The sequence below is a fragment of the Clinocottus analis genome, unplaced genomic scaffold, assembly GCF_023055335.1.
Source record: "Clinocottus analis isolate CAN_PGR_092001 unplaced genomic scaffold, fCliAna1.0.p SCAF_14, whole genome shotgun sequence".
In the NCBI taxonomy this organism is placed as follows: domain Eukaryota; kingdom Metazoa; phylum Chordata; class Actinopteri; order Perciformes; family Cottidae; genus Clinocottus; species Clinocottus analis.
In genome coordinates, this window is record NW_027175865.1 from 15,244,047 (window position 1) to 15,257,681 (window position 13,635).

The 13,635-nt window shown below is 43.7% G+C and overlaps 1 protein-coding gene across 1 annotated transcript; it reads right to left on the reverse strand.

Moving 5' to 3' along the window:
• Nucleotides 1–322: 322 nt before the first annotated feature.
• LOC137785038 (uncharacterized) lies at nt 323–4,790 on the reverse strand. Its single transcript, XM_068576056.1, has 7 exons — nt 4,687–4,790; nt 3,835–3,917; nt 3,288–3,690; nt 2,852–3,003; nt 2,438–2,549; nt 2,177–2,357; nt 323–1,834 (listed from the first exon to the last, which is right to left on the reverse strand). Exons 1-7 carry the CDS (start codon nt 4,755–4,757, stop codon nt 323–325), a joined length of 2,514 nt encoding a protein of 837 aa, XP_068432157.1. The 5' UTR covers nt 4,758–4,790.
• Nucleotides 4,791–13,635: the final 8,845 nt, after the last annotated feature.

The following is a 13,635-nucleotide window of genomic DNA, read 5'->3' on the forward strand; positions in this document are numbered from 1 at the left end:
ACAGAAAAGAGTTTCCCAACAGTTTCTCAGAATTTCCCCAAGAGGATACCAGTTGGCGCCGGAAGAAAAATACACCACGGGCCGCATTTTTTAAAATATTTATTCACAAAACTTGGATAAAGAAACCTGTTGGTGTTGTCTGACCTTTGACCCTCAGGAGTTTAATGAAGCGTCCTCAGTCAGTGATGGTTCTCTCTTAAGAGTAAAGTGCATGGTAAAGAAGCTTACAGTTAAGCAGCCGAGGATGTGTAAAGAGAGAGAGAGAGTGAGAGTGTGTGTGTGTGTGTGTGTGTGTGTGTCTCTCATCTGAAGGAGGGAGCGCTCACTCCTTCGCTCCATCCCTAAAGGAGCGTCGCAGGGACCTCACCAACGTCGCTCCCTCTTTGAAAGAGCGTCGCAGGGACTTCTCCTCCGTCGCTTCCTCTGTTGCTCCCTCCTTGAAGGAGCCTTGCAGGGACTCCTCCGTAGCACCCTCCGTCGCTCCCTCCTTGAAGAAGCGTCGCAAGGACTTCACCACTGTCGCTCCCTCCTTGAAGGAGCGTCGCAGGGACTTCTCCTCTGTCGCTCCCTCTGTTGCTCCCTCCTTGAAGGAGCCTTGGAGGGACTCCTCCGTCGCTCCCTCCTTGAAGGAGCGTCGCAGGGACTTCTCCTCGGTCGCTCTCTCTGTTGCTCCCTTCTTGAAGGAGCCCTGCAGGCACTCCTCCGTAGCACCCTCCGTCGCTCCCTCCTTGAAGGAGCGTCGCAGGGACTTCTCCTCCGTCGCTCCCTCTGTTGCTCCCTCCATGAAGGAGCCTTGCAGGCTCTCCTCCGTAGCACCCTCCGTCGCTCCATCCTTGAAGAAGCGTTGCAGGGACTTCACCACTGTTGCTCCCTCCTTGAAGGAGCGTCGCAGGGACTTCTCCTCTGTCGCTCCCTCTGTTGCTCCCTCCTTGAAGGAGCCTTGCAGGGACTCCTCCGTCGCACCCTCCTTGAAGGAGCGTCGCAGGGACTTCACCACCGTCGCACCCTCCTTGAAGGAGCGTCGCAGGGACTTCTCCTCCGTCGCTCCCTCCTTGGAGGAGCGTCGCAAGGAATCCTCCGTCGCACCCTCCTTGAAGGAGCGTCGCAGGGACTTCTCCTCCGTCGCTCCCTCCTTGGAGGAGCGTCGCAAGGAATCCTCCGTCGCACCCTCCTTGAAGGAGCGTCGCAGGGACTTCTCCTCCGTCGCTCCCTCCTTGAAGGAGGGTCGCAGGGACTTCTCCTCCGTCGCTCCCTCCTTGAAGGAGCGTCGCAGGGACTTCTCCTCTGTCGCTCCCTCCTTGAAGGAGCGTCGCAGGGACTTCTCCTCCGTCGCTCCCTCCTTGAAGGAGGGTCGCAGGGACTTCTCCTCCGTCGCTCCCTCCTTGAAGGAGCGTCGCAGGGACTTCTCCTCTGTCGCTCCCTCCTTGAAGGAGCGTCGCAGGGAATCCTCCGTCGCACCCTCTTTGAAGGAGCGTCGCAGGGTCTTCACCACTGTCGCTCCCTCCTTAAAGGAGCGTCGCAAGGACTTCCCCTCCGTCGCTCCCTCTTTAAAAGAGGGTCGCAGCGACTCCTCCGTTGCTCCTTCCTCCGTCGCTCCCTCCTTGAAGGAGCGTCGGAGAGACTCCTCCGTCGCTCCCTCCTTGAAGGAGCGTCGTAGAGACTCCTCCGTCGCTCCCTCCTTGAAGGAGCGTCGTAAGGACTTGTCCTCCGTCGCTCCTTGATTGAAGGAGCGTCGTAGGGACTTCTCCTCCGTCCCTGCGAGGATCCGATTGACTGTCTGGTTAAAGTCATCGGGCTGGTCGGCGAAAACGTAATGGCCTGCTCCTCTGATCACCTGACAAACACAAACACACAGTTGGACTGAGAGATAAAGCGGCCGTGGTTCACAGAAGGCGGGTGAACGGTGAGGTGGATGTTTCTTTTGAGGCGAGACTCAAAACATCCAGAACACACATTTATGACATGCATATCATTTTAAGAGATATATCTTGAAATGAGTTAGAAGTCTTCACGTAAGTAGCTCTTACATGCACCAAACATACACACAGGTGTGTGTTCATGTGTCATTCATAGCCTGATCCTATTATAAAAACATGGCAAAACTTTTTTATGGCACCACATACCAAAAACACTTGATAGGAAACTGTTTTTTTATAGAACAAAAGATCCTTTATACCTTGATTTGCACATCTGGTCTGGTTTTCTTGAATGCATATCCAGAGTCGCTGTCAATGCTGGAGCGTGATCCGTAGATGAAGGAGATGGGAATATCGGCCTGGACTTGTCCGATCCTCTCCAGCATGGGCCTCTTCGCCCAGCCGTAGGGGATGGTCATGTATCTAAAGGCCGTTTCTCCACTGAAGCAGAGAGTAAGGATGTTAAAGGAACAAACTCAGCACAGTATATATAGATTATATTAGATATAAAAGGTTTTCACCTCGGCGTCTGGGCATTCAGATGGTAGATGTAGTCGGATACTGTGTTGTCGTCAAACACAGAGGAGTACTTCTGCTTGAAATCCGACCTGATGGTCTGGACCAGCATTGGACCTGAGAGAAGAGAGAATATTTACTTCCAGAGATTAGAGTAGGATCTCTGCAAACAACCCAGAGCATTGACGAGAACACTGTGAGCCTCTCCCGACCTCAACATTGGGGTCAAGTGAAAACAACACCCTTTATTTTGTGTCATCGAGCAAAAAAAGGTCTCACAGGAATGCATTTTCTTCTTTGAAAATTATTTCAAAACAATCTTTCAATACCACGAGCATGAGGCGGTATCGCCTTCATAAACACACGCTGTCGTACACTATTATACATCAGAGTGTGTGTGTGTGTGTGTGTGTGCCGACCTAGTGGCCCAGCCAGTCTGAGTCCAGCCAGCGGGTTGAATGGGCTCATGACGGCCCCCATGGCTCTGATCCACACTGGGATGTAGTCGTTGTGGGGGTTCTCTGGACGTGCTGGGAAACCCCACGGCTCCACCAGCAGCAGATGTTTTACCCTGAAAAAAACCTCATTATGAAGTATGTGTTGATTGCACAAAGTAGTGTCTATAGACCAATGACAGACACCGAATATCAGGACCATACCAACTCAAATAGCTGGATTGGATATCGGTGACAATGAGCTCGATCTCTTAAAATGTGTACATACTGTATACAATTTATACTGTACTAGGGGGGAAGTTGTTACTGGCACTTTAAACTAAAAACAAAATGTATTTTGAACAGTAGGTCTGAAGATGCTGTGTTGTTGGTTCCGCACTAAATAAACAAACCAAAGCACCTGTTTGGGTATTTGAGTGTGTAGGCAGCGGACAGGTATCCTCCCAGGTTGTGTCCCAGCAGCACCATTTCCTCCAGTCCCACCTTTGCCCTCCACTCCTCCAGCGCTCCCACAAACTGCTCCTCAGCACCCTCCGGGTCGGTGCTGAACTCGGGGCGGCTGCTCCTGCCGAAGCCCAGCAGGTCTAGGGTGTAGACCGGTCTACTGCTGGAGAGAGAGTCCAGGTTTTGGGCCCAAAGGGCGAGCCCGCCCCCGAAGCCATGCAGCAGAACCAGAGGACATCTGGGCAGGGCAGGAGACTCGGGGGGAGAGAGTGGCTGTGGCTGGGTAAAAAAAGCTAAGGTCCACAGATAGTTTCTGTTGGATATGCAGACGTGTTGCCTGGAGAACGGCTGCGCCACATCTGGGAGAATTATGGGACAAGGGGAAGACGGAGGAGAGAGGAAAAGTAAGAGGAATGGGACCAGATTTTTACACCAACGCAACAACACAACTTGTGACCGAAAACCACTCGAGGTCTCAGCAACGGTTCAACTAGCACACTTACTCTTGAGCATTTTTTCCTCTGCATCTTTCAGCTGAGAGGGAGAAGTGGGGCACCAAGAGGGAAGCCAACTTAATATCCAGGAGCTGTGGTTCAGACAGCAGACATGCACAGGCAGGCAGGCAGGCAGGCAGGCAACATGTAAAGTGCATGCAAACAAAAACAAAGGCAAACCATAATTTGAACTTTGACCATGTGACGTGGCTGCATCAGCACTTTTGGTATGCAATCTACCCTTCCCTGAATCTCCCTTCGCGACAAACTTGACATCATGCAAACAATAAATGGAGAGAAGCGCAAATACTTAGTTTGCACTTTGTATTTTGAGACCAGATGTCATTCAAATATGTTAATTCAATGTTGACTATGTCTATGTGCATGTTGACTTGGGATAAAATGACTTCAGAACTCAAGAGAAATCTCTAGTAGCCACTGACTCAATTCGGCATGCATCAAATGCATCAAGAGATAGTGACACCAACACAAATTAAATATTTTGAACAGAGAGGCAGATGAAGATGAACAGTTGTTTTATCCCATTAAAATACCGAGCTGAATAATGGAACATATTGTACGTCCCTGAAGAGACTGATAGATTGTAAATTATGTTTTAACGTCGTTTGGATATTTTAAATTAACTGAGAAACAACACAACTTTAACAGGTTAAAAAGGTTTGCATTGTGATCGGGTATTTTTGTAATGAAAGAAGAAAACAAGTCAGTTGTGTCGTCACAAAACGGACGGCGTTCGTGTGGGGACACAACTGGCGCACTTACATAACCAACAACGGGATAAAGACTAAAACTGTAAAAAATAAATAAATAACAACGCGTTTTTAGGGCATGAAAGCTCACCTCGGATCCTTAATAGGTTGCATCTCCTCTGCCATCCTTCTCATGGTGCTTTGTGATGGTCTTGCGACCATGTGAAACGCTACTGTCAGAATTCCTTGTGATGCGTTCACGTGTATTCCGTGAATAATTTCATTTACATTTTTATAAATAGAAAAATAACTAAAGTAATCACAAAATATCTTTTTTTTACAAAGTATGTGTATGTAGAGCAAATAGTTATTTAAAAAGATATAAATATAAATGAAAACCAAAGTCTTCTTGACGTATTTGCACTCGGAGGGCTTTCAGAGAGCTGGAAGTGAATATGTCCGACTACACTTGAAGGCATCAGCGTGGCTCGAAGCTTCATGAACGGCACTGAGCTCAGGTTGGTCGTCGTCTTCACACTTTAGCTCTCGTTTGCTCGGAGAAATTCCCCTTCAAACGGTTTGTGCTTACTCAAATAAATGCTATGGATTCGTTAAGAGGCTTTTAGGCACCGTGCCAAACTATAATGGATGCCATAAAAGCTACACAGCCGATCTCCAATGGTTTCATTAAATACTATACTTAATCCCGAATTAGCATAACGGTTGCAACGGCTCAGCCAATCAGAGGCCGACTGTCAAATTTAAACGTTAATTAATGTTGAAGAGCGAAGGTTATGCTGTTAAGGTCACATTAAATATATATATTTTAATAATAAATTATTAACACGAAAATGTTTACTTGAACAGTCCTCGAGTAAATGCAGTTTTACACGATAATTTAAGGCAAGGGCAAGGCAAGTTTATTTGTAGCAACAAGGCGATTCAAAGTGCTTCACATAAAACTATTAAAAGCAGATTTAAAAACAGTTAAGAAAATATTAAAACAGTCACGAAAAAATACAAATAAAATGAATAAAAGTTGCAGTGCAGTTTAAGAAATAAAATGCAGTAGTGAGATGCAGTAGTTGAGTCTGTTTCAATTGAAGGCAACCTCGAACAGAAAAGTCTTCAATCTGGATTTAAAGAGCTGAGGGTCTCAGCAGACCTGCAGCTTTCAGGGACCTTGTTCCAGATATGTGGAGCAAAAAAGCTGAACGCTGCCTCCATGGTTAGCCCTGACTCCTGGAACAGAAAGTAGACCAGAACCAGATGACCTGAAGGGTCGGGATGGTTCATCAGGTAGCAGCAGATCACAAACATACTTTGGCCCTGAACCAGTCGGTGCTTTATAAACCAGCTGCGGGATTATAAAGTCAATTCTTTGTTTGACAGGAAGCCAGTGCAAAGACCTCAGAACTGGAGTGATGTCTCTAAAGGCTGGAATTGTCTTGATGTGGCTGTTGAGGTCTGAATCCATAACTACACCTAGATTTCTGGCTTGGTTTGAGTTTTTTAACATCAGTGATTGAAGCTGAGCACTCACTTTCAATCGTTCATCCTTGGGACCAAAAACAATTACTTCTGTTTTATCTTTATTTAATTGAAGAAAATTCTGGCACATCCAGATGTTGATTTCTTCAATGCATTTAGCCAACCCTTGTATGGATTTATAGTCCCCTGGTGATATAGTTATGTAGATTTGTGTGTCATCTGCATAATTATGATAACACACTTTGTTGTTCTTCATAATCTGAGCCAGTGGGAGCATGTAGATGTTGAACAGAAGAGGCCCCAGTATTGAGCCTTGGGGAACACCACATGTCATTCTAGTCAGCTCTGATTTGTAATTACCTACCGACACAAAGTATTGTCGGTCCTTTAAGTAGGATTCAAACCAGTTAAGTGCAGCGCCAGAGAGTCCTACCCAGACTTTCAGTCTGTCTAGTAGTATGTCAGGATCGACTGTGTCGAATGCAGCACTGAGATCCAGTAACACTAAGACTGAAGTTCTGCCACTGTCTGTGTTTAAGTGGATGTCGTTGAAAACCTTAAGAAGAGCAGTTTCAGTACTGTGGTGCTGACGAAAGCCAGACTGGAAGACATCAAAACTGTTATTTTCAGCCAAGAAGTTGTTCAGCTGTTGAAAAAACACTTTTTCCATTATTTTACTTTAAAAACGCGAGGTTTAATATTGGCCTATAGTTTTTCGATATTTCGGGGTCTAAACTAGTCTTCTTTAGGAGTGGTTTAATAACTGCAGTTTTTAGGGCTTGTGGGAAAACACCTGAGAGAAGGGATGTGTTTACAATCTGTAAAAGATCAGTGGTCATGCAGTGTGAAATGTTTTTGAAAAAGTGTGTTGGTAGAACATCCAGGAGGTTTTCAGATGTTGTATAATGTCTTCCAGGCTTCTTTGGTAAATTGAGTGAAATTGTGTCATGATATTTGAATGGATGCTATTTAAAGATGGCGACAACACATATCTTGTGGTCAGTGTGGAGCCACCAACTGCTTGTCTAATTTTCTGAATTTTGTCAGCGAAGTACGAGGCAAATTGATTGCAAGCCCAGGTGGATTGGAGCGTAGCAGTTACAGACACCGGAGGATTTGTTAGCCTGTCCACGGTAGACAATAAGGCGCGTGTATTGTTATTGTTTTTGGTTATGATGTCAGAGAAGAAGGACTGCCTTGCATTTCTCAGTTCCAAATTATAATTTCGAAGTCTCTCTTTATAGATACCACAGTGAATCTGGAGATTAGTTTTTCGCCATCTGCGCTCAGCTTTCCGAAACTCTCTTTTCTCTATTCTGACCAGCGTGGCATTTCTCCAGGGGGATCTTTTCTTACCCGAGACAACCTTCATCTTAGTGGGTGCAATGGCATCAATAACATTTTTAACTTTAGAATTGAAGCCATCCACAAGCTTATTAACTGAGATGCCTAAGAGGGCTTGTAGAGGAGAACTTTTGAATAGCTCACTAGTGTTTTCAGTGATGTTTGCACAAAGACATTTGTGTGCAGGGAGATTGAACTCTCAAAGAAAACACAGAAATGATCAGAGAGTGCAACATCAGTCACAGTAACCTTGGAAATGTTCAGACCTTTGGCGATGATCAGGTCTCGAGTGTGCCCCTTGTTGTGGGTAGGACCTGTTACATGCTGAGTCAGATCATAGTGATCATTATTCATTGTTCATTGATCATTATCAACACGAAAATGTTTATTTGAACAGTCCTCGAGTAAATACAGTTTCTACACGATAATTTAACATTGAAACACAAGATACAGTGGGGTTTTTGTTGGGGTTTTATATTAGAAAGTAAATTAGCGTAGCGAACCCTGCCCTACGTCACTCGACCAATCGGAGGCCAATTAGCGGACTGAATTGTGAAAAACTATATTCTTTTAAAGTCACATTTTTAAAATATCTTTTGTTTAAAAGGTAATTTCTAACAATTCGGCTAGCTTTTGTATCATGAAGCATTATGTGCGGTGAAATACTGTATTTTATTCTTTCTAAAACAGTTTAATTGATCAACTGGTGAAGCTTCTTGCTTATGTTGCTGTGATAAGAAAAGAGAAAAAAAGTTAATTAAAAATTACGCCAGCAGACATTTCTGAAACACTGCCTCGAAGGACTGAACAATCTGTTTGCGTCTCGTGCAATGACAAACCAAGAAAGATGACTTTGGCTTTCCTCAAACTAATATTATCCAGGAAAACACAATTGCTGGCATAGAGATTAAACCATTGCTTATCTGCATGAATTTCATATTATAATTTCAGATAAGGTAAGCGATTAAAGGCAAAGTTAATTTAATTCATTATCCTCAAGGATTTGAGTGGTTCAGTATGATCCTGCTGCTGCAGGAATAGCACTTTTTTTATCTCCCTTTTTTAACTCTTACTCTCACTGCGAATCTCATTAAATCCTAAAAGGAGGGTTATCTTATAGATTTACAGAGGTATTACCCTTGAAATGGTCAGGAGCACCCTTCAGGAAATTATTCTGTAGTCGGTGACAGAGTTTTAACAGTTATTTCTGTCTGTTGGAGACCTCTGGAACTGGAACTGCCGAACAAACTCAGGATTTAAATCAGCAAACAACATACATTATGTACAACATGTACATGACGTTTGAAAGAACTCAAATAGAAATTTAAAAAGCTTTACTCGCGTATTCGTTTCTCCAACATGGCGGTGAGTCACTGTGTATATATTCACTTTTCAAATTGAGCGATGAGCCGCTAAACAGACACTTTTTCTCATATATTATTTGTGATTTTCTCTTTCGCAGGTCAAGGACAGTTTGAGGGGAGCCCAACCAGTCCTCGTCCACAAGGTGGCGTACTTGTGTTCTTTTAGTATGTGTACACACACACACACACACACACACACACACACACACGCACACACACTACTTTGTCCTTCATTCCTCAAACACATTTTTCCTCTCATACCACCCACTTCTAGTGGCTTTTTGACTGTGGGTTTACTGAGTGGTTCCTGAGTGGTTCATTTCCTTGGCGCTCATTGACGAACACGCTCTTCCTCTCCGCGTGTTACTGTCTGTTCACTCTGCTGAGCACTCAAAATTTAATAAACCAGTAGACAATGAGGCTGTAGTCAAGCCCGGCTGAAGCTGTCTGGAGACCAGTAACTGTGTGAGGCTTTTAGTAAAGAGACAGCATAAAGATGCGGCACGGAGCCGGCCTGCTCAGTGACTCTCACACCTATAGATGCGAGTCATGCTAGTGAGAGGTTTCACCGTGTATCCTCTTGTTTTATCAGAGGCTCAAATTATGCAAATTGTAAAAATGTACAGGTCTGTTCAGTCTCATCAGTCCTGAGACAATCAGGAGGAATTTGCACAAAACAGGCAAAGCCATTATGATTCGGTCTAATAAGTCTAATCTAACTGATTGTTCTCGGAGTTGTGTATTGTGCTAACTGAAGTAGCACTACTATAGTGGTAGGGAGCATCCTTGTGGAGGTCTTGCATGCAGAAATATGACACGCATGCACCATTTAGTGCATGATTAGGATTTTATCCAGTGGTGATGATACTCAAGAATCTTAAAGGATGTGTCTTAAAGTCGTGTTTACGTTGTTATTTTGTCAACCTGAATACATTTAAAACTCTGTTAAATTTTTGGACAATAACCAAATGCATTCCCCGCGTTATTAAAATGAACAAAGCATCGGTGGTTGAAGAAAAACTGTGGTCTGATTTCAAGTGAATACTGGAATTGATTAAAACTATGCATCTCAGTTATATACACTACAGAGTATTCTTAAGGTTTTTTTTAAAGAATTTAGTATACTCATAAAAAGCCAGTATGCACACTATAAAGGTTACATATTTGTGTGTGCTCTATTGTACCAAAAAGCAATGCACAAAGGGAATGAAGGAATCGCTAACAGCTGCAAAAATAATTTAAATAAATTCTGGATGGTGTTTGAATCCTTTTGATTTCCTTTGTTACGGTCCAGTGTGTAGGATTTATGGAAAATCTATTAGCTTAAACAGAAAATATAGTGTTTAATCCCCTGAAACTAAGAATTATGACGCTTTCCCTTAGCTTAGAATGAGCCCTTCGACACTTGGAGCAGGTCATCTCACGGAGTCCCCATATTGCATCGGCATGTTTCTATTTTGTGGATTTCACGTAATCTGAACGCCACCAATGTTCTCCGACATGCGTTCGCGGAGGTAGGTGTGTGGGGGGGGGTGGGGAGGGGGTTCAGTTGATTGCAATACGCGACCTCGTGGCTAGATGCCACTTAATCCTACGCACTGCTCCTTTTAAGCTTGATTGGCAGTGACATCCCAGCATTGCAGTTTGCTTGTCGTCTGTCTGTGTAAATGTTGCATCATTCCTCTCACAGCAGACGCGTTGACCCATCACAATGGAGGAAAAGGACCAGGCAACATTAACGAACGCTCCTTTTCTATTCAAGTGTCTCAGAAAGCCTTGCCAGCATCCACAAGAGACCCTTTTCACAGCGGCCATTGACACGTAATTGCAGAGTAAACACATGTGTAATTGATCAAATGAGTTATAGTCCGGTTCTATTGAGTGTCACAGCACAGTAGCGGGGCCCTGGTCCACCTAAATGGAACAGGGCCATAATTAATGTTATTAGTTACACCTGCGCAACACCCTGCAACGTCAAAGTAGTAAAAGGCCCTGAAACTGAAGCAGCTTGATGCAAATCAGGCATCATTGTTTTAATTATTTACACCTGTGCTTTTCCTACTGTGACACGTCAAAATGTCTTTGGTGCAGAAGGCCTCTGGATGTGGTATAAACTGTGAGAATTAGCAGCGTTAACTGACTACATTTACTATGCAGTAGTGTAGTAAACCCACACAGGTGTTTTCACTGAGAATTAAGGCTGTGTGTGCACGCACAGACGCTCTAAATTGTTTTGTTGCACTTGTTAAGATGAGACAGCTTAAACCTTCATCATTCTGATTAGTGCGGGAAGTTTGGTGACCTCACCTCAGTTCCCATTATAGCTACACCCAACCTCAACCCGAACAGGAGGCCTGATGAGCCAGAGGAATTGAAAACGCCCCCAAGGGAGTGCACGGCCCTAATTAATCGTAAAAAATATTGTATCATAATTGTAATAATGTATTAGTAATATATGGTCCTTGTATTATTGTGTTCAAGAGTCTCTTCTGGCATGGAAGTGACATTGTGGATTTCTCTGAATGCACTCTATGTGTGTGTGTGTGTGTGTGTGTGAGAGAGAGAGTGAGAGAGTGAGAGACCTGGTCTGCAGTATGTCCATTTGTCTGCTCCCAGCACTGTTCTGGGGTCAGCTGCTCTTAGATCTGATTAGCACAAGGTTAACACAGACCCGCTGCAGATTAGTCATTTAGCTGTAAGCACACGCTGCATTCTTGTCATAAGTTTTTTTTGGGGGCAAGGCCCCAGTGCAGTACGGGTTAGAAAAGTGGCCGAGCTGTTCGCGTAAGATGAAGAGGGGATGGAGGAGAGACGTATGGGTCTGTGTGGTTGCTAGGATACGTGGCCGGCGCCAACAGCGGATATGATTTATAATGGCCAGCCTCACCGTCTCGCTTTCTCCACTAGTTTCCTCCTTCCTCTTCTCCCTTTCACTTTTCCACTGACTCTCTCTCCATCCCCTACACTCATTTCTGTCCTCAGCATCCGTACAGGCCTATTAAACAGCTCGTTCTGACTGACCTGAGTACTTACTGCTGGCATTAGGAAAGGCCGTTATTTATATGGGTCTTCCTGATATTCTCTCCATCATGACCATAGTGAGGAATTGCAACAACTTTAGTTTATTTGAAAATAATGACTCATTTTGATGTCTCTCTCTCAACAGTATTGCCAAAGCTTTAAGATAACGACATTACAGAAAATGAATTAAGAGAAAAGAAAACAGTTATTAGTTTGTGTATTTATATAACATAGAGCTGTGTGTGTTTGTGTGTGTTGGTGTTGAACAAGACACAACAACATGTGCCGTGTTACCTTCTCCCAGTATTCTTAGTTATGAGCCGTCATCCAGTTATATTTCTCTTTGTCTCTCTCTCTCATGCAGGATGTAATTGTATAGCTGCAGCAACTTCCATGCGCGTGTACAGTATATTATGAGCGTGCACGTTCACATGACCATGCATAAACTGCACACGCATGAATGAATGATATTGATTTGCAGAGACTCGATCCACCTCGGGATGTGAAAATGCTCAGGGGACAAATGCAGTGGGGAGGAGGCACGAGGCTGTGGGGGAAGAGATAAACGGTGAAATGAAAGGCCATATGTTAGATGAAAGGATGTCACTAAAGAATGTACAGTGTAGTTTTTGATGGATGGGTTTTTGAAGGCTAACGCCAGCTCTAAGAATTCATATTTTTGTGCAAAAAGTAAGTAAAAATAGTGAGGATGTTTCTGTACTTCAGTGGTTCGGTGGAGATTTTTTTCCAGAACAGTATTCAGAGCATCATGAGACCCTAAACTTTCTCCTAAAGACACTCTTACAAATCACTAATGTGTGTGTGAGTGGCTCCTTTAGCAGAGTGACAGTGCAGTTTTTACAAACGGACTTCGCTGTTGATTTTAAGCGAGAGGCAGATGACATTTACTGACTGCTATCTGATCCCCATTCGGATAGTTTTGGTTTCATCTGCTAAGATTTTGAGATTCCCGTCTCTGAGATTCTTCCATTTAGAAGAAAAAAAAAAGAATATTTAACCACAAGGTGTTTTTACAGAAACAATGTCCCAGTTAATTAAATGATCTCCCTGTGAACAGCTTTCAAAGGAACTGCTTTTTGCTGAGTCATTTTTAAAAATACAGTGGCTACGGCTTTCATTTATTTTAGTAATCAAGTATTCTACTGATTATGCCGTCAATAAATCAAGTGAACAGATAAGTGGAAAAAAAGTTATACACACAACCTAAAGGCATTAATTAAGATAATACATAAACCTTGCCTTTTTAAAGCGTGCTGTTTAACTTCCAGTTTGTCAAGCTAACTACATCAAGCAGAATAAACGTCTACATCAAGCAGAAAGAACGTCTTCTTTGAAAGCTTTGTGGCAAAGCTTACCCACCATATTGATAATAATGACTTTCTAAAACAGCCGTAATGAACGTACATTCTTTATTAGACTTCATCTCAACTAGCAGTCATATTGATTTACGTTAAGTGCTAACAGTAACATTATCTTGTTTGACACAGGGTAACAACATTGTGGTCTCGAAAGCGTCTAGTCCACGCAGCAGACCCGTAGGTGTGTTGTGTGACTTTATTAATCCTCCTATGAAATGCAACGTGCTATATATCGTTAAGATGTACAAATAAGGATACTCAAATAAATATTTCAGCCCTTAAAAAATATCAAAGATGAGGTCTGTGTATTGTTTACAGATCTCAAAAACTATCTGCATAGCCAGATAATATGTTCCGTGTCAATTTACATTCACTGACCCCTTGATGCGAGGCCAACGAGAGTCTTCTGTATCTACAAGCCAACATGGTTTATGTTGTGCGACCTAAGCTGGATTTATAGTTGACACGAGGGGCTAAAGGGAGTCCTGCCGTGGACGGCTC